Below are 24,867 nucleotides of genomic sequence, written 5' to 3' on the forward strand. Positions count from 1 at the left end.
AATCTTAAATGTTATCTTTGCACCACGCGATGCGTTCGACGAAACCATGGTTGGGACCTGGCGTATTTTGTATTCACATATATCACTGCGATCGGAAACCACCGATAACTAGACTTGATTTCCAGGCTGAATGCTACGTGTGCTTATCAAACAACACGCCCGGGCATGCATGAGGCGCCGTTGTATACTGCGTGCAAGTACGTTGGCCGCCTGTATCGCCTGCAGGCTCGGCAACAACAAAGAATGTATTTAAGACTACTTCAACGAACAACGTTGTGCCGTGCGTGTACCTAAATGTACTAAATCAAAAGCGCTAAACAAGGTAAAAATCGACGTATTTCCACAGTTTTCTTCTCTTTTTCCAGTTTATTTTGACGGCCAGAAAATTCCTGGCGGTCAGGAATTTTGTGAGATTTAAAAAACACAGGAATTCTGGTCAAAACTGGAAAAGTGGCATCTCTGAACCTTGACTAACCCAGAGTCTGGGAGGCTACATCCCCTCGTTGCATCTCTTGTTGCAATAATTTCTCTCTATCAACTAGGGCCTGATGTAGTTTTAACATCTTATCTTCAGCTCTTGCAAGCTCCTGGGCAATTTGTCGAGCTCTTGCCTTGGCTAAAGACTCAACCTAAAAACATAAAAAGAGATGAAATAAGCAGAGTTGTAATAAAGTCACTCACATGTCCAGTCAAATGTATAGAGGATGAACAGTAAAACAAACCTGCATTTGTTACATTTGGAAGACTTGAGTTTCATTTCTTACAACTTGTGAAAAAGTGTGATCAGGGTTCGACATTAGCGGAAGCCTGCTAGCCAAATGCTAGTTAAAACAACTGCAGGCTAGTCAAACTATTTCTTAAGTAGCCTGGCTGGTGAGTCAACAAAATTCGGCTACAGCAAAGATGAAAGGACAGGAAGAAATTAAAAAAAAAAAACCCACAGAAGTGTGGTTAGGGTCTATGAAGGAATACTTACCTGTAGAGCAATCTACTTATGCATATTCCCTAAACCGGCAGGTATTTACGCTAAGAGTTTACACAAAAGGGCCCTCTGGTGTCTCTACCCATAATACCCAGTGGCATACGTGCCTCGTGAGCATCCGTGAGCGAAATTTTGGATTCTAGATGCTCTGTGGTGCAATCTGAGGCGATACCTGGCTCCTTTCCCCTGAATTATTTGAGCAAAAGTTTTAAAGATTATAATATAAGGATTTTTTTAAATAAACTATTTCTTTTACAGATTTTAAGTTACTGTGTTTGAGAGTTGAAAACCATGTATTTTTGTCTTTATAATTTCTTGCATTTTATTTTTGCAACGATGCATTAGGGCATTTGCTACAAAAACTAATAGAAGCGCGGAGCACGAATGTCTTACGGCATCTAGAAATTTGAATTCTAGATGCTCCGTGGTGTATTTTGAGGGGATTCCTGGCCCCTTTTCCCCTGAGTTATTTGAGTAAATTGTTTTAAGATTATAACATTTTGTTCATTGATTAAAACATAATCTTGCTTTTACAAGCCTTCTAAGTTTCTTCTGTTCTTCACTTGATATCATGTATTTTCTTCTACATGTTTTCGTGCATTATATTTTGGAAAAAGGAATTGTAAAAACTCAGTTTGTAAACTGTTGCAAGGATGCTTTCTAATGTTTTGGTTTCAAGTTGAAATTTTCAATTGATCAACAAGAACAAACCGCTTGAACATGTCAATTGAATTCAAGTTTAAAATTAGTGTAATTTAATCAAACTAAACAGAGGAGCAATAAGGCCTCCATGCAGATTGTAACTTCACAGCTCAGTTTTATCTCATGACTACAGAAATTAATCATGCGGTCCTCCAAGTTTCTCCCTCTTTTTTTTGCATGATGTAAAATGCATTTTAACGAAATTTTCTTTTAATTCAGTCCAGTTTCAATTTCAAGAATAGAGGCTAGTACATGTATTTGTAAATAAACCATCACCAGATCGGCGGCGCAGCAAGACAAATTGTGTGAAACAATCAGCCTAGTTCGTATACATGCGTCTGATCTTTACAGATAAGAGACATCGGGCCTAGCCTTTCAGCGCCATGATTGCAATTCCCACATGGTACGACACATTTTGAAGGTGGATTCGTCTTTTTGTTATGTAAAAAAATACAGTAAATAATTGTTGATGATGACGTTGAGAAATAAACATCGGGAATTGGTGCATACCTCCCGGCCGGCACGGATGCGCGCTGGCCCAATCGCCACCGACGAACTACGATCAAATTTAATACCTCGCTTGCACTTGACAAAGCAACTCCCTGCATTCCGTCTAGCTTGCAAGAGCATGTCTCGAGTGCTAAAACTTGCCTTTGGGCAATTAACTGCTGATTTTCAGCAATGCGTAGTAACGTCAAAAACCCAACTTTTGGATCTCAACTTTCTTCGTAAAAATAAAATTTTATGGATGGATCCATGACCTTCAGGGGTGTTTAAATTTTTTTCAGTGTTTTTCATCGTTTCTGGAATAAGGTCTTTACGAAAATTATATGATGACGTGATGTTAAAGAAGTCAATTCAAAACAAGGAAATGATTTTGACTCCGTGAAAGTACAATTTGTAATTAAAAGCGCGTGGAAATGCTGGCAAATTGTTCTTACTGAAACACACCCTTGACCAATGGTGTGGTCCAAAGAGCAGTGCACAACGTGTGTTTGTCGCGGGCCCCCCAATAAAGCTGCATGTTCATAGAGAATAAATCATAGGTACATTCGTATGAATCTAATAACGAAACATGTATATGTAGGGTAATACGTACGTATGGGGTACGTACGTATGGGGTACGTACGGTGGGATCGCGGTTTATTTCTAAGCTTCTTGAGTGGAGATTGGTGTGTCATACGGCCAGTACGCAATGTTTGCAGGCTGATGTTCAATATCAGAGCCGGCACGTGCCCCCCCCCCCCCCCCCCCCCCCTCCCCCCGGATCCGCGCCTGGGTATGGTGGGGTCATGGTGATAAAAAAAAATGTTGTGAAAGGCAGGCCTGTCGCCTGGGGGGGGGGCTCTAGTGGGGCCGGGTCCCCCTTGGCGAGCAATTGGCCCCCCCCCCCCCCCCAGCGGCAAAAGCCATACATGTGTATTTGTAAAAAGCTGTAGCTTGAACAGGGATTGCATGACAGCACCCAGCACATCAGGAGAAATTCCTGCGGAGCCGGGTGAAGGAAACCCAAGCTGCACTGGAACAGAATATTGTTATCCTCGAAGTTCCACTGACTGCCTGGTGAACGGAAATGGTTATAGCCTTGGGAACCAATCAATGGGACCAACAGGGAGTTAAGAGGAGAACCTTGTCATCCTTTTGTTCCAGTTGATTCAGTAACCGAGGGATAAGAGGAAATGGCCGGAATGTGTAATCAAGCAGCCCGTCCGTCTCCATCACCAGTGTATTCGTCTGCCACGTGCAGGGGTCAAGAACCCTCGTGCAGTAGACCGGAAATCAGGGACTAATCCATGAAACAAGCAGATTGATATGGTTAGTTGCTTAGCTTTGATCGTCACCTGCGCTGGTCTGACCGCAGGTCTGTTGGCTTTCTTAGATTGTTTATCTGAGCAGTCGTCATTGACAACTATGGATGTAAACATCAATATCAAAATAACAAAAATACATGCACAGACATGTTTCATCAACGGCGCCCGCCAGGCAATAGGCACATCGGGCCAACCATGAAATCAGCAATGAAGCCGAGAACAATTGCAAGGCTTGCAATGAGTTGGCTAAAAAAAAACGAGTCCTCATCCTGGTAGTGTTTGCGGCAGTGGGATCGGTGCAATAAATCGCCCAAATTTGATCAAAGAATAAGTAGAACGAAGTGGGTCGACGATAGTAATCCTGTTCCTACCTGAGAAATAGACGCCCATTTGTCCGTTGACATAATGTTGTCGATGTGTTCCACACACACTTGATCCAAAGGAACTTTGGGAACACTTTGTCAGTGTTAGATGTGAAGCCCGTCCTGCGCTTGAAAGATTTATGATCGGGCGGAGGGGGCTCATCGGTGGAGGGTAATTTATGTACCCGTTTTATGCCCCTCTACACAAAACGGAGTTCTGTTTCTGTGATGGACAGCCGCTGTAATTGGTCTGGTTATTCATCATCATCAGATGAATCAGCCGATTGCGAAGGTCGAGTTGACTTCGGTGAACGAGAACCTTCTAGAGGGGCGAGTTGTAAAGAACCACGCGGCGGTGGCTGCATGGGCAACTTCCTCGGAGACAATAGACAGGGGTGGGGATCCCAGCGAACAGCTAACTGCGTGCGGTAGGTCCTGTTGTCTCTGGTCCACCCAACAGGCCCACAGCCGGCAAATGTGAAGCGTTCGCCTCAGGCCTGGCCTCCGGTGCACGCAACCATGTGTGGTATACATGTACAAATGAACATGTACCTGTACATGTACATGTATCTCGTTGTGCTTGGGCCACCTAACCGTGACCAATGAATGACAACTGTGAACCATTCACTGCAGGTGGGTCTCCGGAGCACGGCTATCTGTGTGCGGTATGTCCCTTTGTTGGATCGAGACCAACGATTAAGGGTTGTGGTGCGTGGCTCGCGGCTTCAGGGGGGCCACCAATGGGGCCCATCTGGCGACCCATAAAGAGCCAATAGCGTAGATGAGATTGACTGAAAAGCCTGCAGGAAATCAGTACTCAAGATCGAGTCCTCACCACGGGAGCGTTTGCCCCGGTGGGACCGATCAGAAGAGCCGTCAGAGTCTGAAGAAGAATGGCATGATCGGCGATCATCCTTCGTCTTGTTCTTCTCCCTTGAAGAATGGCCCAGGGGTGTGTCCGAGGAAATGTCTGAAGACACCTGGGGCACCAGGACCCCGAACAACGGAAAACATCTGGTCCGTCCCGTACAAGAGTAATTCTCCCCGGTTTCTGACAGATCGGTTCTCCCCAAAGGCTTCATAATAATTGAATAAATATAACAAATAAAACAAGAAGATGATGAGAAACTCTACAAACTAACTCTTTTACTCAATAAACTTCTCTTATTAAGCGGAAAAAGGGTAGTAAAATGACGATAAAAACAGGAGCTATTTTACACACGTCATACCCAACCTGCCGCTAAGAGAAAAGAGGACACTCACGAGGACGCTCACGAGGCACGCATGCTGCGGGGTATTATGAGTAGGGCGCCAGAGGGCGCTATTTTATAAAACTCTTAGCGGGAAATACCTGCCGGTATGGGCTCCGTGCGCGGACAAAGAGGGCGCCCTTTTACCTAGCAACGACGTCCCATGGGTGGGACATTTCGCTGGTTGACGCTCACCGTTCCTTGTGTGTGACGCACGTACACCAGGGAATTTTTACTATGTACACGCAGTGGCCGCGCTTTGCGGCAAATGAATTGGAGTCAGGCAAGATGGCGTCGGTCGGTCACCCCCAGCTGTACTTCCTTTGCTGGTGAGGGGGTACTTGTGAACGGAGCGGATAGGGAATATGCATAAGTAGATTGCTCTACAGGTAAGTTGAGCGAAGTAGACACACATATATACTCAATTAAGTGGATGGTAGCTGTGTCAGTCAGACAGTAATAAATGGAAAAGTTATATAACACTTTAAGAAATATGGTAAAACTTTGAATGAGTTTTCGTGGCAACAACTACTTCATCAGATGAAGCAGTTGTTGCCACGAAAGCTCATGCAAAGTTTAATCTTAGTCAGTAAAGCGCTTTGTAACTTTTCCACAAGTTACATATAATCGTATTTTATATAGATAAAATTTGCATCAGGTTTTGTTCAAATTTCTTTACTTTTTTTTTCATATAGTTTTTATTTACAGCGGTTGGCCCCCCGTGCCCCCCCCCCCCCCTCCTCGGCTACGCCACTGGAATCGGCTCTGATGGACCCGGGTCCAAACACCCGGCTCTGATCCGAATGAGTCACGGACAGTCCAGATTTACTGGGCTTAAGTTGCATGAACACAATTATTATCATCTAGCAGCCCATCTTTTAGTGTGCACTGCGTGACTTGTCATTCTTCACCACGTGCACCAAATCAGAATGAACCAAAGTTAAGGATTAATTTGTTTTCATGCAATGGCAGATTCGCGACTTGTTTGGAGCTGGGTATTTTGTACCTGTACCCGGGCCCGTAGAACTGATTCGCCCAGCACTCATAATCAGAGCTGGGTCCATCAGAGCCGATTCCAGCACCGAGAGCCGTAGTGAAAATTGGACTCCTTTTTGTTTTATTGGTTAAACCCTCTACAGCACTTGTCCAAGTAACCCTGATCGGTCTGGCCACGCCCCATGCAACATTATGCAATTCAAAGCAATATTATCCATGGTACTGGGCCAGTATTGGGTTCAATGCTTTATGCCTCATGGCCGCAAAGGGCTCTGTTTAGCATTTGTCTCCGACGCGTGATGTATGGAAGTCTGTGTAGTTTTCCTGCCATTGTTTTGACTAGCCACAGAAAATATCCCGGACCTTCATGTGATTGAATTTCAATGGAGCCGATTCTCCGCTCTGGGTTTTGTGCACGGAGAATAGGTAATTTAATGTACAACCGATTCTTTTGGAGCCAGAACCGAGCATTGCGGGTACCCAGTTCTCAAAAAGATTGGAACCAGTTAGAACTGGGGAACCTTGATAAGACTTTCAAGAACAACCCACAACCAAATTTCAAGTTCCTAAGTAAAGTGTTTCTCAAGTTATAGCATTGACAAGATTTCGATCGTTTTAGCAATATGGTGATCTTGACCTGTCGACCTCAAAAGCAATAGGCTTCTTAGGACTACCAAGAACAACCCACAAACCAAATTTCAAGTTCCTAAGCAAAGTATTTCTCAGGTTATCCTTTGTTTTAGGAATAGTACCTTGACCTTTGACCTGCCAGCCCAAAAATCAATAGGCTTCTTAAGACTATCAAGAACAATCCCGGTACATACCGTTATTTTGTTTTACCGTTTTGGATTTCCTCAAAAACAAAAACAGTAAACAAACCATTGACTGTTTTGTCGTTTTACAATTTTGTAAAACGGTATGAAGATAAACACGGTTATTCCGTTTTATCAGTTTAGTAAAATTCATAACAGCATAACGATCAATGATTTTTGTTTAACAGTTTTACACAAATAACTTTGAAAAAAAAAACCAGCAGAACGACATAAATGTAAGGAGGGCAATTTGGGTCCCAGGCATTGACTCGATCCCAAGGCCAGGACACATTAACATTCCAAGGTGCATTGCTTAATTGCCGAACCTGAATAAAAAAATGGTTGACAAGACTGACCGTTTTGTCATTGTTATGTTTTTGTAAAACAACACTCTCAAAATAAAGCAACTAACCGTTTATCGCTTTTTACAATTAAAAAAAGGTAAAAAAATGTGGTCACTTAATACCGTTTGACCTTTTTACAAAACTGTAAAACGACAAAACAGTCAATGGTTCTTTTACTGTTTTTGTTTTTGAAGAAATCCAAAACGGTAAAACGAACTAACGGTATGTACCGGGATTAAGAACAATCCACAAACCAAATACAAGTTCCCAAGTAAAGAATTTCTCAAGTTATTGTGCTGACAAAAGTTAACCAAACCAAAACATAACACACACACGCACACACCGTCGTGAATTTCTATACGCCTGAGGAAAATGCTTTGTTTTTCCCTTTGCCCCTGTAATATAACACTCTCCTATAGACGAATCCGATAGACTATGCATGGAGGGGCGCCCTCATTCGACACGGACATTGTAGGGGGCCAGTGTCGCTTAGCAATCGCGGCGGGCGCCAAATATAAACAATTTTGTACAGCGACAATTTCCAGTCTAGTTTTTATTAAGTGCGAACAAATACAAACACGCACGGTTGACTGTGAGTTCTGTATCTAATATAGTCGGTAAAACATCCCAGGGGAAACATCACACCAACTTAGAGAGGAGACAGTGAGAAGAAACTATAGTTTTAGAGGTTTATTTATTTATTTTTTATTTGTTGTTAACTTGTAAGTTGTAGGCCTAATCTGTAACGTGAGGGTAGGACCCCTAGTCCATTCCAGTTTAAAAAAAAACTGCTTTCCAAAGGAGCCCTCACAAACATGACAAAGAGGTGAGAGGAAAAGCCCAGCCCAGAAGCTATTCTGGGGAAAACCCATGGAATCAGGTAGGGACTGAAAACCCAATCCACATATTGGCCGAGGCGGGATTCTAACCCTGGTCACAGCGGTGGAAGGCGAGGAAAGTACCGCTACGCCAACCTGGCTCCCCCATAGTTGAGCATAAGAATTCTGCAAAAAAAACCTATGGATGCGTGGAAGGACGACGTTCGTGACTGGCCAAAGCTTGAATTTCAAGGTAAAAAGCCACTGTTTACGTGGTGTTTTAGCATGTTTAGGCTAGGCCTAACGTTAACGCCAAACATCAACTTGCTTTTGGAAATCGGATGACTGTAATCACTGACATGAAACGATGATGAACTTTACTAGGCTAAGATCATTTTTAGGAAAGTGATTGATGTTGATGAAAAAAAGTGTTAAGTTGTGGGCAAATTCATTGCATCAAAAGGGAACAAATAATTAGTGTAGGCCTACAGCATTTATGCATTCATGGCATTCGGACAGTGCCGCTTAATAATATTACTAGTCCTATTACAGGAAAGATGTAGAAACAGTTTGGGATTCAACGGGTTTGTTGGGTTCAGGAATCGAAGCCGGTGTCAGTGGGGTGATCAGGCCAACTTAATACTCACTCTTTTGTCAGCAAATTTCTCCAAAAATTCCATTGGGCAAAGAAAAGGTCCTCAGTATTTTACCAACCAAAATGGCAGACTCAATCCATGGTCTGACTGTGTCAATTTTTTGCTGTCATATTTTTTGGGGGCTAGTATAATTCTAGTTTCACAATTTTTTAAGGAAAACATGTATGCCAAAGATTAAACAGGCATGCAGCTTTTCCAGGGTGACTGTTTAAGCCGATTTTCGGCTAACTTTGACAGATTTTTTGTAAAAAAAAGAAACGAGTTTTACAGAAAATTTGACAGAACTTATTTTTTTGGGCAGATTTCTGGCAGAATTCTGCAAAAATGGATATTTGACAGAAAAACAGCAAATTTGAAGAAAATGGTACATTTGTTTAAAGTAGATTCAATCTTTTCAAACAAACCCTTGCATGATGGGACAGATTGGCTGGTCTAGGTACGGAGGTTCACTAGGAACCGGATTTTGTCGTGAAGCAACCACGTTTTGCCTGAAATTTACGCAATTTCGTAACATTTTTTTGTGACAATGGATTGTTTGTAATGTAATTTGAACCTTAATTAAGGCAATACTACAACATCTGCGTGTGATTTTAAGTGTTTATAGCGCATTTCGAGCAATCTGGGAAATCTGGAAGATTTTGAATAATTTTGACAGATTTTTGAAGTGCATTTAGCAGAATTTGGTCATGACCTTACGGTCACCCTGAGCTTTTCCTCTTTCCCATTCATTGTGCCACTCAAAGTAAAATTTTATTTGAATTTTCTTCACAGATATCTATGACTACTTCATTAATGCTCCAGCATGTGATGAGCAGCCTAACCGAAACTTTCGAAGCATCAGCGAGGGTATCAACTACCTGAACTCGGGATGGGTGGGCACCATCAAGCACCGCCATCATGAGGATGGATCAACTGTCATCTTGAGGGGGACAGTGAGATTTTCACAGCAAATCTCCAGCTATCATCAAGTGGAGATCAGTGTTGACAAAGAAAATAGAACAATCAAGTCTGTAAAATGCGACTGCATTGCTTCGGAAGGGAAATGTTGTAGTCACTCAGCAGGCCTGTCCTTCAAGATAAATGAGGCATACAAGAAAGGTTTCATCGGCATCACCTGTACAGACAGACCTTGTTTGTGGAATCGGAGCACTCAAGGTAACGTGGTGCCCGACAGTGTTGAAAACATGTGCGATCCAACCTCAAAGTCCACAATGAACAGTGCTCTTGCATTTGACACGGACGAGGCACTGAAAAAGCACCTGAACAGTCCACACATGTGTGAGCTCGCGTCCATACCGGGCACAATTTTAAATCAGGTGCTGACATCTACACAAACTTGCAAACCAGCCAACAGTGATCAGCCCCTCCCTGTTCATGGACATCATGATGTCAATCTTGAATGCGAGCCTTGTCAAGAAATTTTCAACAACTACATCCTGTTGAAAGACCACGAGGCAAGAAAACTTGCCTGTCAAACACACAATCAGAACTCGGCTTTGTGGACATCGCAGAGGAAGCTCCGAATTACAAGTAGCTCAGCAGCAAGTGTCCCCAAGAAAACAGAGACAGACCCAACAAAGTGGATCATGAATCACATCAGGCCACACTTCCTTGGAAATGCGGATACTTGTCACGGGCACACATACGAAGCTACTGCAAGGGAAGCCTTTGAACATCAATTTGAAACACTTGTAGAAACCACAGGTTTAGTTGTAAACCCAGAGGAAAGTTGGCTTGGAGCAAGTCTGGATGGAATTGTTGACGACAACACAATTTTAGAAATAAAATGTCCCACTGAGAGGAAGTTGGAGCGATATGGTGGTACTGTTCGAGGACTAGTGGAAAGTGGGACTTACGATGTTCGAAGTAGAGAAGGGAAATACTTCCTTCGTCAAAGTTCAGCAGCTAGTGGTTACTACACCCAGGTACAAATTGCCATGTACTGTTCGAAGCGACCCATGTGCAAATTTATGGTTTGGTCAAAGAAAGACTACGTTATAGCAGATGTCAACTTTGACAATGAGTGGTTTGAGCAGCGTCTAGGTCAACTGCGAAAATTCTACTTCAAGCATCTTTTGCCAAAGCTTACAGATTCAATAATTTCAAGGGAACTAAAAATTGTAAAACCAAGAATCTAGATGCATGTAAGAGGCTAAAACTGAAAACAATAAATTACCACTATTATGTGTCGGGGGAAAAGATTAGTCGATACATCACACTTGTTTAGTTGAGGACTGTGTTGACTGTGACTTTATTCCATGACAATATTTAATATTCATTGATTATGATCAACTGACCTGGATAGTACTAGTTTATATGAACTATAGCTCTACTGTAAAGCTTGAACTGCTAACTGGGTACTACATGTACATTGTATATGAGACTGAAGAGGAATGTGAAACTGAACTGCTACTGAGAAAGTGTGCTATTGATGCAGAGGTTAATATACTATTCAGTATGCAATTAAAGAAAAAATCTGTTAAGACACAACATTTTCACATTCTATATTGAACTATTCTGAACGAAGCAATGTTATGCTAGGTTCACACATTACCGAATTAGTTATAAATACAACAAACATTAATCAGGAATTGAAATTGGCTCCTGAATCACCCCAACAATTTTGAACATGTTCAAATTTCAAATTAGGTTTTGTCCTTCACCGACGTTTAAACACTGTATACTCGGTGTGTTTCCTCCCGAGTGAAAGTTGGAAAAAAGTTGGTAACACACTGAGTATACGGTGTTTAAACATGGTGAAGGGCAAAACATAATTTGATTTATATCACCCCGACGCAAAATTCCATCTTATGAATGTTCAAATTTGTCAGGGTGCTTCCTGATCTTTAACCTTACAAACAATATCATCATGAGGCAGCCAAGAACCATCCCCGATTTACTAAAAAACTGCTATTCGTGACGATTCGGCTTAAAAATGAGGAATGTGTGAACCTAGCATTACAAATCAAATTTTTAACAGTGCCATACTGCTTAATTTGAGGGGAAAGTGACATACACACGTAATAATGTACTCAGGATATCTGGTAGAGGCCTGGAGTCCCCCTTCATTTGTGTTGGTCATTGTGTTAACTGGAATCTGTAGATTTTTTTGAGGTACATGTACCTGAGGGGGATGTGTGAGGTAACAATGAATGAAGTATCATTTTATTATTACTTAATTACTATTACTATTTTATTATAACTATTATTTATTATTATTATATATTTTTCGGGGGGGGGGGGGAGGGTGTGGCAAACACGGGTGTCCGATACACTCCGAAACACACGCCAGATAAACAGTAAAATGGGGGGGGGGGGGGGGCTGTTCAAAACCCTTAATTTTTATGTGAGGGTGTCCTGTCTTAATAAACATTCACTGTACAGTACAGTAAAATATACATGTATTGACTAAATGTTTTTCTTTTCTTTTCCCTTTCAATTTTTTTTCTTTAATACTTGGGAGATTTAGTAAGGGGGGACAACTGGTGGGGTGGCAAGGAAGAACATTGGGGGATACCCCTTGCCAAAGTACAAAAAAAATACTTCAGCACAAACCTGATGATGTTTAATTATGCTTGCACTGTACATGTACATGTATGACTTGAGAAGTTGAAGGTTTGCAGCCCGGTGGAAGGACAAAAGCCTATGCTTTGCAGTAGCACCATGTTCATAAAGTCTAATCGCTTTTGTGACTACTACTGTACATGTATGTGTGGTTCTGAAAAGATCATGTTTTGTTATGTGACGGGTTGGACAGAATGCTTTGTCTGTCTTCAGACTCCTGAAAATGGACAGCACACTGTCTAAACCTTTGTGTAACAAAACACATGTTGTTTTCAGAACCTACATGTAATAGCACAGTCACTAATTAGACTACATGCACATGTACATGCTGCAACTGCAAACCATCTTTATGTCAAGCACATTCATACTTTCAAATCTTGTCATTTGTTTTGAAGATGGAAACACACATTCAAAATCAATTTCAGCAAAGTCATACATGTAAATGTACTTATTCCTCCACTGAAAAAACGTTTCCCTCCTCGTCATTAGAATCACTATCACTTGTTTCCTGGGCTCTGTCCTCATTAATTAGGCAAGGCTGTAAATTGCAAAGTCCAGCACATGTAATCAATATGTCATCTACATTTTTTACTCGCATCGGAATGATATTGGCTAAAATTTTGAAACATTTCAATCGTCTGATTGCCCTTTCAACATGAATTCTTACGTTGGCAATACGTCGTGTTTCTGTCACACTTTCCTCTGGTAGACGCCTGTCCTTGAGTCCTCTTGTGAAGGCTGGGATAGATAACTTCACACCGTGTGGAAGAATATCTTCGATAGTGAAGGCACGGTCAGCTAGAACCTCGTCACCGGGGAGCAAGTGGTCCAAAAAGCCAGAGTTCTGAGAGATGAAAGTGTCACTGGCACGACCTCCAAATAATTTGGAAACATACGTCACAAAACCATTTGGTGCAATGCAGTACAAGGCCTTGTAGGTATTGTGATGTTTGTAGTTAGAATAAGTTTGGGCACGTTTTCTCAAGTTCTTGGGTCTCTGAACAAAGATTTCAGTGCAGTCTATGATGCAGGTAGCCTTAGGATGACAAGACTCAAAACATTTGGGACGTATCCTGGCAAGCGTGTCACGTGATGGCCAAAATATGACATTTTCTCTCATGAATGTAGCCAAACGTGGTACCCAGAAGGAGATAATGTCACAGACTGTGGAACAAGACACTTTGAAGCGTACTCCAAGATCCCAGATCATCAGGGCTATTCTTAATCTCATCAAAACAAGCAAAAGTTGGTCTGGCACTGGTAGTTGAAATTTAGGGGTGGTAGTAAGAGTCACTACAAGCGCATTCACAAGCGCCCAGAATGATCGCACGCTAAGTCCGGTGTAAAACTTCATATCAGATTCTTGAAGATTAACTGCTGATACTTCTGGAGCCTTGACTGTTTGCGTACCTTTTGCCTTGGATTTAGTGATAGGATTAACATGTGCATAAGTATGGTCAGCTACTCTGGCATCATACCACTGTACTGATGCATCCTTCGTCTCTAATCCTTGTGTTTGTACACATGTTGATGTTCTCTCAACACCATGCGGACTCATATTTGCAACCCCTCCAGCCTTTTCTTGCACTGTCACTGCTTTTGTTGCTGTGGAAACTCTTCTCCTAGGGGGAGGCCTTCCTCTTGAGAGCTGTTTCTGTAAAAAGAAAAGTAAACCTGTACATTACATTTGTTGTTGAATCCTCAAACCCCAAGTCCAAGCCCCAAGTTTTGAAACTTTCTGTAATTTCATGCGAGCATAGGATCTTACATTGCCAAGAAATTTGAAAAAAAAAAAAAAACGACCTCAACACAACAAGAAACGTACCGGTACATTTGTACGAGCACAACTTTTGATTTTTCCGAGGTCACACAAAACGCTGGTATTCTGAGTCATGCACGTGCAAAATGGTAGGAGCGGATCTGTCCGGTAACCCGTACAATCATGTGCATCGAGTGTTTCTTCAGTACTCTGGAGCATGGCGTTGTTGATGACACGTTCACGGGTCTAGGTCAGTAGGTAGCTGTGTTTTGTTATATGTAATTACAGATGTACCCAGTAAAATAGAATATTTGTATAAATTGGAGGAGTACTAGACAAGAAGAAATAAACGTTTCTTTATCAATATTTATATTTGTTGTGGGGGGGGGGGGAGATGCTTCCAAGAATATTTCTCTGAAAACCAAACACAAACTCCATACTGGGAACAAAACTTGACTATTAATTGACAGGACTAGCTTGATTTAGACTTACATAGGGGATATATCCCATGGCCACAGTTGGGTAAGGGTGAGCTGATGTTGGCTTCCCTTCTTCAAAATGGACAGAACATACCTGAAATAAAAAGAAACAAACAGACAGCAGATCAGATGGTAAGTTGTGGACAAATTCTGACAAAATATTTTGGATGGGAGCAACCCATGCAACACAAACCTTTTTGTACGGGGCCGAAGCACTCAACAAACATGCAAAACATACATTAAAAATAAATTTGATTGCACTTGTCTTTACACTGGCATTTCATTAAACAGTGGCAACTGTGTACATGTATCTATGGACCCAGTTCCCTATAGGGAAAAAAATCCACTTTAAAATTATTAGACCGACCAAACTAGTTTGTGACATTAGGAAATAGGAATAAACCGGTACTCCATAGATAGAGGGCAATGTTTTGAATTTTTGAAGGGAAATTGGGGGGTTAAATGAAAATGACAGTGCAGTGACAACACGCAACCCGAAAATAAAGATGGCGATCACTGCGCGATGTACCGTGAACACAAACAGCACTGAATTGCTAGGCACCAACTGGCAGAAAACCGTGCAGAAAAATTGTGATTTCTACCCCAAGAAACTCAGTTCAGAATTACAAAAACCTAGAATTGAGAGAAGTCCGCTCTTGATTGAAAACGTCATTTTGGAGCAACAACAAACATCTATGAGTATATGACACTAATTTGATCAAAACTAAACAGGGGCCCTACACTACACGATTGCCCCCCTCCCCCATTTTTTTTTTTAAACAATTAAATACATTAACCCTAACCGCCCTGAATCCTCCAAAATCCTTTTTGCAAATTGGAGGAATTTGCAGGATTGAGGTTACATGGCAAAAGTGCATTGCTGATTTCGGAGTACGCACTGTGTCAAGGTCTTGGGCCGGACCTTGTGTTGTTTATGCTCAGCCGTGCATAAATTTAGTCCTTGATTATACTTGACATCCTCCACACTGCTCCAGGATGTCACTGCCTCTGCCTCAGCCTATTGACAGTCATAGCCAGAGGATTTTGCAGGATTCAGGCAGTGGTCACCCCTCCATGGACCATATTCAAGAAATAACGGAGGAATTTGCAGGATTGAGGCTACATGCTATTTTTCCATGAGGCCAATTGGAGGATTTTGCAGGATTGAGGCTACATCCTAGCAAAAAGGCCTTAATTTCCCAGGCTATATTCTAGTCCGAGTAACTTGGACCCAATTTATCGCCTTTTTTAACATTTGGACATGGTCTGGCGATAGTAAGGTCCAAGCTAATACCGAGACCTAGACAACACAGTCCCAAAAACCAACATTTTCCAACAAAAAACATCAGATTTCACCTTCAAAACGGCCTCCAAATTATTAGATATGTCACCTGAGGTACAAGTAGACATAGACGATTAAGATGGTTGTACTTAAGTTTACTTACGATCCGGAAAAAAGTGAAATTTTCCGTTCAATTCTGAAGACCCCCTCTGCCTAGGTTGTCGTTGTTGTGCTCGCGTTCAAAACTGCATGATAATGGCGTCTGACCTCGACCTCATGCAAATGTATGGACGGCGCGCTTGCGCATAATGCACTGCATGCATGGCAGATTCCCCTGCGCCGCGCCGACGACTGTTTCCTGATGTAGAGCGCCAGCCATGCGCCTGGCTAGCCAGCGCGACTCCTAGGCGTACCGCGAACTTACACAGCACTCTACATCAGGAAACAGTCGTCGGCGCGGGGGAATCTGCCGTGCATGCAGTGCATTATGCGCAAGCGCGCCGTCCAGACATTTGCATGAGGTCGAGGTCTGACGCCATTATCATGCAGTTTTGAACGCGAGCACAACAACGACAACCTAGGCAGAGGGGGTCTTCAGAATTGAACAGAAAATTTCACTTTTTTCCAGATCGTAAGTAAACTTCAGTACAACCGATGTCTACTTGTACCTCAGGTGGCATATCTAGTAATTTGGAGGCCTTTTTGAAGGTGAAATCTGATGTTTTTTGTTGGAAAATGTTGGTTTTTGGGACTGTGTTGTCTAGGTCTCGGTATTAGCTTGGACCTTACTATCGCCAGACCATGTCCAAATGTTAAAAAAGGCGATAAGTTGGGTCCAAGTTACTCGGACTAGCTATATTCATACTATTAGTAGTACCGTATTAGTAATATAAATAAAAAATGGGGGACATAATTTAAAACTCAAGCCACTGTCACTGAGTGGCAAAGACGCACCTCTACAAGGCCTACCACACAAATTAAAAGCTGATTTAGGCCTACCCGTAAACCCATGTCCCAAATTACTGGATACCATTCCAACAATCATGACCAAACATGAAGTATGAATTGAAGTACCGTCTGATGAATTACACGGTCCTTCCCTGAAAAAGGAACTTACAGTGCTGTATTTTGAAGGTCTGAAGTCCTTTCGGTTGATATTCCTCACCCACTGCTTTCGATTGGCTGCGGAATTGGCGTTGGAACAGTTGGGGAAACGATGCATTTTGTACGGCTGTAAACACACACAATATTCGTGCGTTTCTGATGCATGCAATTCGCATGTTGCAAGCTTCCATTTTCTCAGCTTTTTGCTTGTATTTTTGCAGCCAACGACGACACAGTGTTTTCCTGATCCTTCGTTATTCTTCTTCGTTGTTTCTTTAGCCATAATGTTTTCAAGAATCCCGATAAAAGCCTAAAATTGGAGCTCGATACGCATGGTTCCAGTTCGTTCACTGTTGCCACTTACATGACTTACACGTACACAAGCCCGTCGTTTAGCGGTTTTTAAAAATGGCCCCTCGGAATGGCAAATGCAACAGCGCCGCCAACGACAAAGGTAACAAAATTGTCTCCGTTGGATTCGTCTATAGACTCAGCACAAAACCGTACCATCAAGGACCGTTTTCAACAAAAGACCCAATGCTCAAGGACTGAAAGGATCTTTTGCCCTGGCCTACACTACGTTATGGGGAAGTTTTTCATTGTTAGGTTAATTAGGATCGAGTTGTGGGGACTTTGTGCTGTCCCCACAGCATTTTCAGTCCCTACAAAAACCTTGTATCTAGACAAGTGTATGTCCCCAAAACTACGGAACAAGACTGGGTGTTCTCCCTTTGTGTGTCTGCCCTCTATCATAAAGCCATAAATATACACATGCACACCCATCTTTGTAAACACCAGTAACCATGGACCCCTTTTGTACTCTTAACGTTTTAGCAACAGCTCTCAATGGTTTTGCACACGAATTTCAATCGGCCAATCATGGACTCTTTGTTTGTGCCTTAACTGTTTTGTCCCTGGTCCTCGATTGCCAGTGTTTACAAACTCACCCACACACACCGAATGACAAGGGGGAAACAGTATGCCCCTTTGACTTCGCCACGGGGCATAGTAACAAAAATTAAAATGAAAGGTGATAAACGCAGTCTTTTATCATTCCTCGATCATCCTTACTTGTGATTTGACTTGTGATATAATTGTCTTGTGATGATTTCACTAATAGGATACTCTGGTGATAACTACCAACCTGAACAAAATGGTGTGGCTGATGTCGTTTCAGTTTCTCTTGTAATGTCCTGACTTGGCCTCTCAAAGCTTCCATCATGGCATCCTCCTCCTGCCTGGCCTTATTCTCCCCAATATTCTCTCTTGCATTGTGTTGTTGTCTTATAACTTTTATTTCCTGTAACATGACAATTGAAATGAAAAATGGAGTGGAGCCTGTTATGCAATAAATCATTACATAAGTAATACATTACTATCATATCTTGAATATTCCCAGCAATCACATACAATTCTACTGCTAATTATTATCATGGGTCTTTTATATAAAAGATTATAACACCTCTACTGAGCGTTGCGTGTAGCGCATATTGTTCCCAAAAGAGGGCACCACAGAGTTGGGTTCAAACATTTCGTTAAGGGGTGGTTTAGATAGATAGACTATTTTATGAAAAAAATCACTGTAGCGGCACATGCCGAATTAAGATGACAATACAACGTTAAACCATTAGAAACAAAAAATCAATTAATACTGACGAAATTAACACAAAAATGCAATAAGATACAATCCCAATTTAAATTCTAAAAATTTTTTAAAAGTGTTAATGTTAAACACGATTGACATTAAAAAGGTCAGTTTATTTTGTAATAATCATTACAATCATCGAACTTGCACTGAGGAACAGATATGATTCGTCATCATTCCATCAAAAAATCATATGAACAATTTCAAGATTCACAATGACAATATGTGAACTTATAATTATATGATTCATGTTACTAAATAAGAACTTGTACATTGACTTGATATTCAAACAATGAATGAACTCCTTGAATTACATTAAATCATACAAGTACATGTGCATTAACTTGATATGAGATTTTGTCACGATGCATGTATTTTGACAGAATCCTTTATACTCCCCCCCCCCCCCCCCACAGAAGTGTGGGACGAGTCTACGAGTGATACTTACCCAAATAGCTACTACATATGCATATTTATTCAGCCGACAGGCTCAAACGCTAAAAGATTTAATCAACCACCGTGCGCCCTCTCGGGGCCTACCCATTATACTTCCTCTTTTTTCTCGCGCACTAAAGGTGAAAAACCATCGTAACACGAGCCGAGAGTGGGGAGGAGGGCGGGAAGCTATTTGGGTAAGTATCACTCGTAGACTCGTCCCACACTTCTGTGGGGGGGGGGGGGGGGAGTCTACTTCATTCACTTACCCAAATAGCTACTACATATGCATAGAGTGGCACCGACAACCGGTGGCTGGGTAGGCGAGACGCCCTGAAATCAAATGGTTAAACAACAGTATATATATATATACATAATGATTTAGACCATTTAGATTGAATATACATGTAAATGTATTACCTGCTTAGTTAGTCTCCTGGTCAGGCCGGGAAGAACTACTGTGCAGGGTAGGGTTTGTAGACGAGGACTGGTGTTGTGTCAGTACCGTCCTCCCTGTGTTCCCTCCAGTCTGGAGTACATCACGTAAGTAGCAGGATGTGAATGTCGTGGCAGACTTCCAGCATGCTGCTTGAGAAATCTCTGAAATAGGGACTCCCCTAAAAAATGCCCAGGACGCCGCTACGGAAAATATCAGGAGGGCTGAAACTTGCCGTCTGATTTTTCGTCGGGAAGGACGCCTTTGGGATCAGGCGAACCCCACCTGGTTCCCAGCGGATATGTCCTGAATCTAAAGTCAACGCATGGATCTCGCTGCTACGCCTAGCGGTAGCCGCTGCGAGCAGGAAGGCCAACTTTATAGATACATGAATGAGGGGTGCTTGGCCCAAGGGCTCGTATGGAGCCTTGGCCAAAATGTTCAGGACCTGACCTAGATCCCAGGATGGGACCAGTTTCCGGATTGTAGGTCTCTCGTTGAACCTTCCCCGGAGTAGGTTAGTGATTGCAACATTAGAGGAGATAGATGAGCCATCAGCGAAGCCTTTGTGAATTGCTGCTATGGCTGATCGATAATTTCGTATCGTTCCTACTGACAAATTGGCTCTGAACAATGACAGTAGGAATTCTGAACAATGGCTTAAAGAAGCACAGACCGGATCCACAGCCTGTTCTGCGCACCACCTACTATAATGTCGTAGTCGACTGTCATAGACTCGTCGTGTTGAGAGACGACGTCCCTTTGCGGCCAGAGCTGCAGCGTCTTCAGAAAGACCTGCTGCTCGGTAGGCACGCTTGACAGTGGCCAGCACGCTAAGTGGAGATCTCCTGGAGATGGGTGTCGGAACCGGGACTGAGGTTGAACGAGTAGGTCGTGACGATCTGGGAGGATTAGAGGGGAGCCCACTAGGAGCCTCACCAGTCGCGGAAACCAGGGCTGACGCGGCCAAAAGGGGCGATCAGCAGGATCTTGCACCTGTCTCTCTCCAGTTTCCCGATGACCTTTGTAAGGATTGAGATCGGAGGGAAGGCGTAAGCGAACATGTTTGTCCAGTCTATTGATAGTGCGTCCGAGGCCCATGCATGAGGATGATGGGCTCTCGAGCAGAACACCGGGAGCTGAGTGTTGATTGCTGAGGCGAACAGGTCTATGTGTGGACGACCTAGGATCGAGAAGATCTGACTTACGATCCTCCTGTTCAATGACCACTCCGTGGGAACTACTTTGCCCCTGGAGAGAGAGTCCGCTATGTCGTTTTCCGCACCAGGAATGTGAATGGCACGTAGATCGACTTTGTGTCTGATTAGCCACTGAAACATTTCCCAAGTCCGGTAGCACAGCTGGGGTGATCTTGTACCGCCCTGTTTGTTGATATATGCTACCACTGTCGTGTTGTCGGTCTTGATTAGAACAGACCGGCCCACTACGTCTGCTTGAAAGTGATGTAGGGCATTGACTACAGCCTGGAGTTCTAGAACATTGATATGTAGGGACCGAGTGTTGTCGTCCCAAGTGCCTGCAGCTTGTCGAGGGGGAAGGGAGGCTCTCCAGCCCTCGTTGGAGGCGTTGGTGGAGATTATGACGTGAGGATCCCCTCTGGGGAAGCTCCGTCCGAATGTTCTGTTCCAATAACCACCAATAACCACCACCGCAGGTGTGGCCGCATGACTTCGTCGATGGAGACCAATAGAGAGATTGGATCTGTCTTGGGTCTGTAATGTGCCAGAAGATGCATTTGCAAAGGACGCATCCTCAGTCTGCACCATGGAACCAGGTCCACTAAGCTGGCCATGAACCCTAGAAGTTTCAGCCAAGCTCGCGCTGGAGCGACTTGAACTGATAGGAAAAGTTTGACGCACTTCCGCAGGCTGGCAACACGTTCCCCTGTGGGGAAGGCTATGCCCCTGCGTAGATCGATCTCTGCTCCCAGGAAAGTGATTTCCTGGGACGGGATTAGGTGGGACTTCTTTTCGTTGATGATGAAGCCTAGCCTCGTTGTCAACGTATAAGTATCCCTCAAATTCTGAGCAGTCTGGCCTTCTGATTTTCCCACTATCAGCCAGTCGTCGAGATACATAAAAATCATTATGTTTTCTCGTCGGAGACGTGATGCAACTGCCCGCACAACCCTGGTGAACACTCTTGGCGAGGTTGATAGCCCGAAGGGAAGGGCAGTGAACTCGTAAGTGAGCCCCTGATACCGAAAACGAAGGAATCGGGAGTGCTCTTGGAAGATGGGGACGAGTAGGTACGCGTCTTTTAGGTCTAATGACGCTCCCCACGCTGGTGTGGGTAATGACTCTAGAACTACATGGAGAGTTTCCATTCGGAAATGTTTGGGTCTGACAAACTTGTTGAGCGGTTTCAGATTGATTATCGGCCGCCATTCGCCAGCCGCCTTCTTTGGTGTTAGAAAGAAGGACAGGAAGCCTTTGAACTGCTCCATTGGTGGCACCAAGCGGACCGCTCTCTTCTCGATGAGGGATGAGATCTCTTGTTCGAGAGCTAATCGTTTGTCTGTGTTTGTCGGAACCGGTGTTTCGCGAACACATATTTCCGACGGAGGGGTGCTTGTAAATTCTAGTTGATAGCCGTGGCTGACTATAGAAAGCACCCATGCGTCGGAGGTGATCTCTCTCCAGGGCCCTACGAAATTTCTGAGACGACCCCCGACGGGCCCCAGTGTCGGGGTCGGCTCGGTAGGGGCGTCACCGCCGCCACCCAGAGCGAGGGGGCCGATTGCCCACCGCCACGTCCCCGGCCGCTAAATTGGCGTGCAGGGGCAGAGTAGGGGCGTGGAGCTGAAACCATTGCACCAGCTGATGCCTTGGCCGTCTGTTGGCGAAAAGGCTTGAATGGTTTCTTAAGGGCAGGGCGTAACGAGGGAGCACCCTTCGTTGCCTTCTTCCCAGAGAACTTGGGCTTGTTAGTGGCTGAAGGCTTCTTCAAGCTCAGTTTGTCTGCTGTCTCAATTCGTTTGGCTTCAACTTCCAGAATTTCCTGGAATTTGCCTCCGAAAAGGTCTTTGCCCATAAGAGGAAGGTCTTCTAACTTCTTCTTAGCGCCCTCGTGTGGTATGTAAAGTGCATCCATCACGCTAGTCCTACGTGACTTGGCAGACAGGATAGAGATTCTCGTAAATTGGAGAGAAACGGAGTATTTCGTCCAGACACCGGAAGGCCGCTGCTAACATATCGGCTGGAATTTGTGAATCTTCCTCACATGCGCAGACGATATATTCAGATAACAGAAGTAAAAAGGCGCTTGTTTGTGAGCCAAATCTAGCCGCCTCATCGACCTTCTTCATTGTATCCTCCATCTTTGCTCTAGTCTTATCGACAAATATTGACTTGGTCGGGGCTTTGCCGCTATCTCCAGTCAATTTGTCCTTGGGCGTATCCGGAATAGAAGGAACCGTAAAGAAATCGTTTCGGTCCTTTTCTGGAAATTGGAAATAGGCTGCCGACCTTTTGTTGAAAGCCGTCCATTTCTTTGAATCGGCGATGCGTTGTATGCGATCGGCGCATAAACGATCCACCGGCATAGTTGGGAAAGCTGGATCCCGAGGTTCCTCCACGCCAGTCCGGCGTTTGAAAGAACGATGGGTGGTCTCTGGTTTACTGCTCTCTGGTAGTTGCAGTACCCGAACCATATCTCTTTGAACCAGCCTCAGCTGAGTCTCAAATGGCGAAAAATTGCCAGGGTCAGTGGCCTCATCATCCCCAGAGCGCTCATCTTGTGAGTGAGTGGAAGGGGGGTGAGTATCATCGACATCTATGTCAGGAGCATCTTGAACAGAAGTGCCCAAATTCATAGATGGGTGCAAGGAAATTCCCGCCTGTGATCTCGGGGGCGCCCAATCGCGGCCTGGAGTAGGTGGATTATCTGAGCAGACACTGATGGCAACCCCAGGATCTGGGGGCCCAGTGTGTTCCCCTCTCATCCCGCCCGAATTTGGCAGGATTGCGCCCGGATCCGGCTGAATTAAGCCCGGATCCGGCCGGATCGCGCCCGGATTCGGCCGGATTGGACCCGGATCCGGCCGGATCACACCCGGATCCGGCAGGATTAGACCCGGATTTGGGTCCGGAAATGTGGCCGCCGGGAGTGACCTCTGAGTCACCATTGGGGCCGATCTCCATTGTTGTTGTTTAGTGAGGGCTGCTAGCGAAACCTTGATGTCCTGGAAAGCTTTTAGAAAGATTTCTGTGGATACACCTTTGTTTTTCTTTTTCCGATGCGTCGACTTACGGGGGGAATCCCCTAAAGAAGACGGCGCGGCCTTGTGTTTCCTTTTCTTGCTTGGGTGACTTGATTCACTGGATGAAAACTCCGATAATATCCTAGGAATTCCGGAGCATTGATCAAAGAATGATGTTGACTGCGAGTCCGTGGCCCGAATTGGGGGAGGAGGCAAGTCAGTCACCGCGAGTCCTGCCCATTCCGCACGGGTGGAAGCAGGATGCTCGGAGCGCGATGAACGCGCAGACGGGGCCGGTGAGGATTGAATCCTTTTACCGCTCCGTGACTGGTCGTCCCCGAGAGTTGCTGGAGCCAGCAGACCGGGGGGACGAGGCGAAGAAATTCCCGTGAAACCACGGGAAATCGACGCCGGGTTGCTAGGTGACGCCGATGGTCCGGAGACCGGAGGCGTAATCGAGCGACTATTGGTCCCTTTTTGGGTCTTACCCTTGGGACCGCCGGTGGCCTTTGATGCGGCCTTTTTAACCACATTTTAGACCCATGTTAAATTATACATGAACATAAATACGTACGTAACGTTATACACAATTACATGGGAATATCACGTGTGCGCGCACCACGCTGTCACATTTTGCACGTGAACGCGTGTATGCCTATACATGTACTACACGCACAATGTTCGCTAAACTCTCCACAACGAGCTCACACTTTGGAGCCCCAAACCTACATTTATATCTTATCAAAACTTTACTTTAATGCCTCCAGTATTATCTATGAACACTAGCGGACAAATCCTAATGCAAAAGTTGGCATCCTGAGCCGGATCCTGGCACTAATTATTCATAGATTGGACCAATCACAGCCAAGAGTTTTGACCAATCACAGCCAAGAGTTTTGACCAATAAGAAGATAGATTGAAACCCTAATGATATGCAACAGTGAAACAATGCATGCACATGTACTGCATGTACTGTGTGGGTCATTCTGTCACAGCACTTTGAGCAAGCTGGGTCAATTTGCCCACCACCACCCCAGCTCCTGCCTTCTCTTGCAGGTTTTCATTTAAAGTGGCGTTTTAACAGGATTCGAAGACAGCCATCTCCTAATACATACATGATTGGACATGTATCATTATTGTTATGGTTATTGTCATCAGTTGATATTGTTACGGATATTGACGAGTGTTATAATACACTGTGATGTGAA

General features: G+C 44.0%; 3 protein-coding genes across 3 annotated transcripts in view; 1 reads left to right on the top strand and 2 right to left on the bottom strand.

Moving 5' to 3' along the window:
- The window catches only part of LOC119739050 (centriolin-like), a gene marked incomplete at its 5' end in the record, with an annotated part of 101,267 nt that overhangs the window by 19,237 nt on the left and 57,163 nt on the right, over nt 1–24,867 (bottom strand). Inside the window, 2 exon segments of the mRNA XM_038213884.1 lie at nt 476–629; nt 18,066–18,221. Coding sequence (XP_038069812.1) covers nt 476–629; nt 18,066–18,221 — 310 coding nt within the window.
- Nucleotides 7,644–11,305, top strand: LOC119739133. The gene is made up of 2 exons (XM_038213962.1): nt 7,644–8,330; nt 9,505–11,305. Exons 1-2 carry the CDS (start codon nt 8,279–8,281, stop codon nt 10,869–10,871), a joined length of 1,419 nt encoding a protein of 472 aa, XP_038069890.1. The 5' UTR covers nt 7,644–8,278; the 3' UTR covers nt 10,872–11,305.
- Nucleotides 11,965–18,050, bottom strand: LOC119739132. Its single transcript, XM_038213961.1, has 3 exons — nt 16,935–18,050; nt 14,549–14,629; nt 11,965–13,951 (listed from the first exon to the last, which is right to left on the bottom strand). The coding sequence occupies exons 1-3, from the start codon at nt 17,202–17,204 to the stop codon at nt 12,746–12,748; spliced, it is 1,557 nt and encodes a 518-aa protein (XP_038069889.1). The 5' UTR covers nt 17,205–18,050; the 3' UTR covers nt 11,965–12,745.

This window comes from Patiria miniata, unplaced genomic scaffold, assembly GCF_015706575.1.
Source record: "Patiria miniata isolate m_02_andy unplaced genomic scaffold, ASM1570657v1 HiC_scaffold_30, whole genome shotgun sequence".
NCBI classification, from domain to species: Eukaryota; Metazoa; Echinodermata; class Asteroidea; order Valvatida; family Asterinidae; genus Patiria; species Patiria miniata.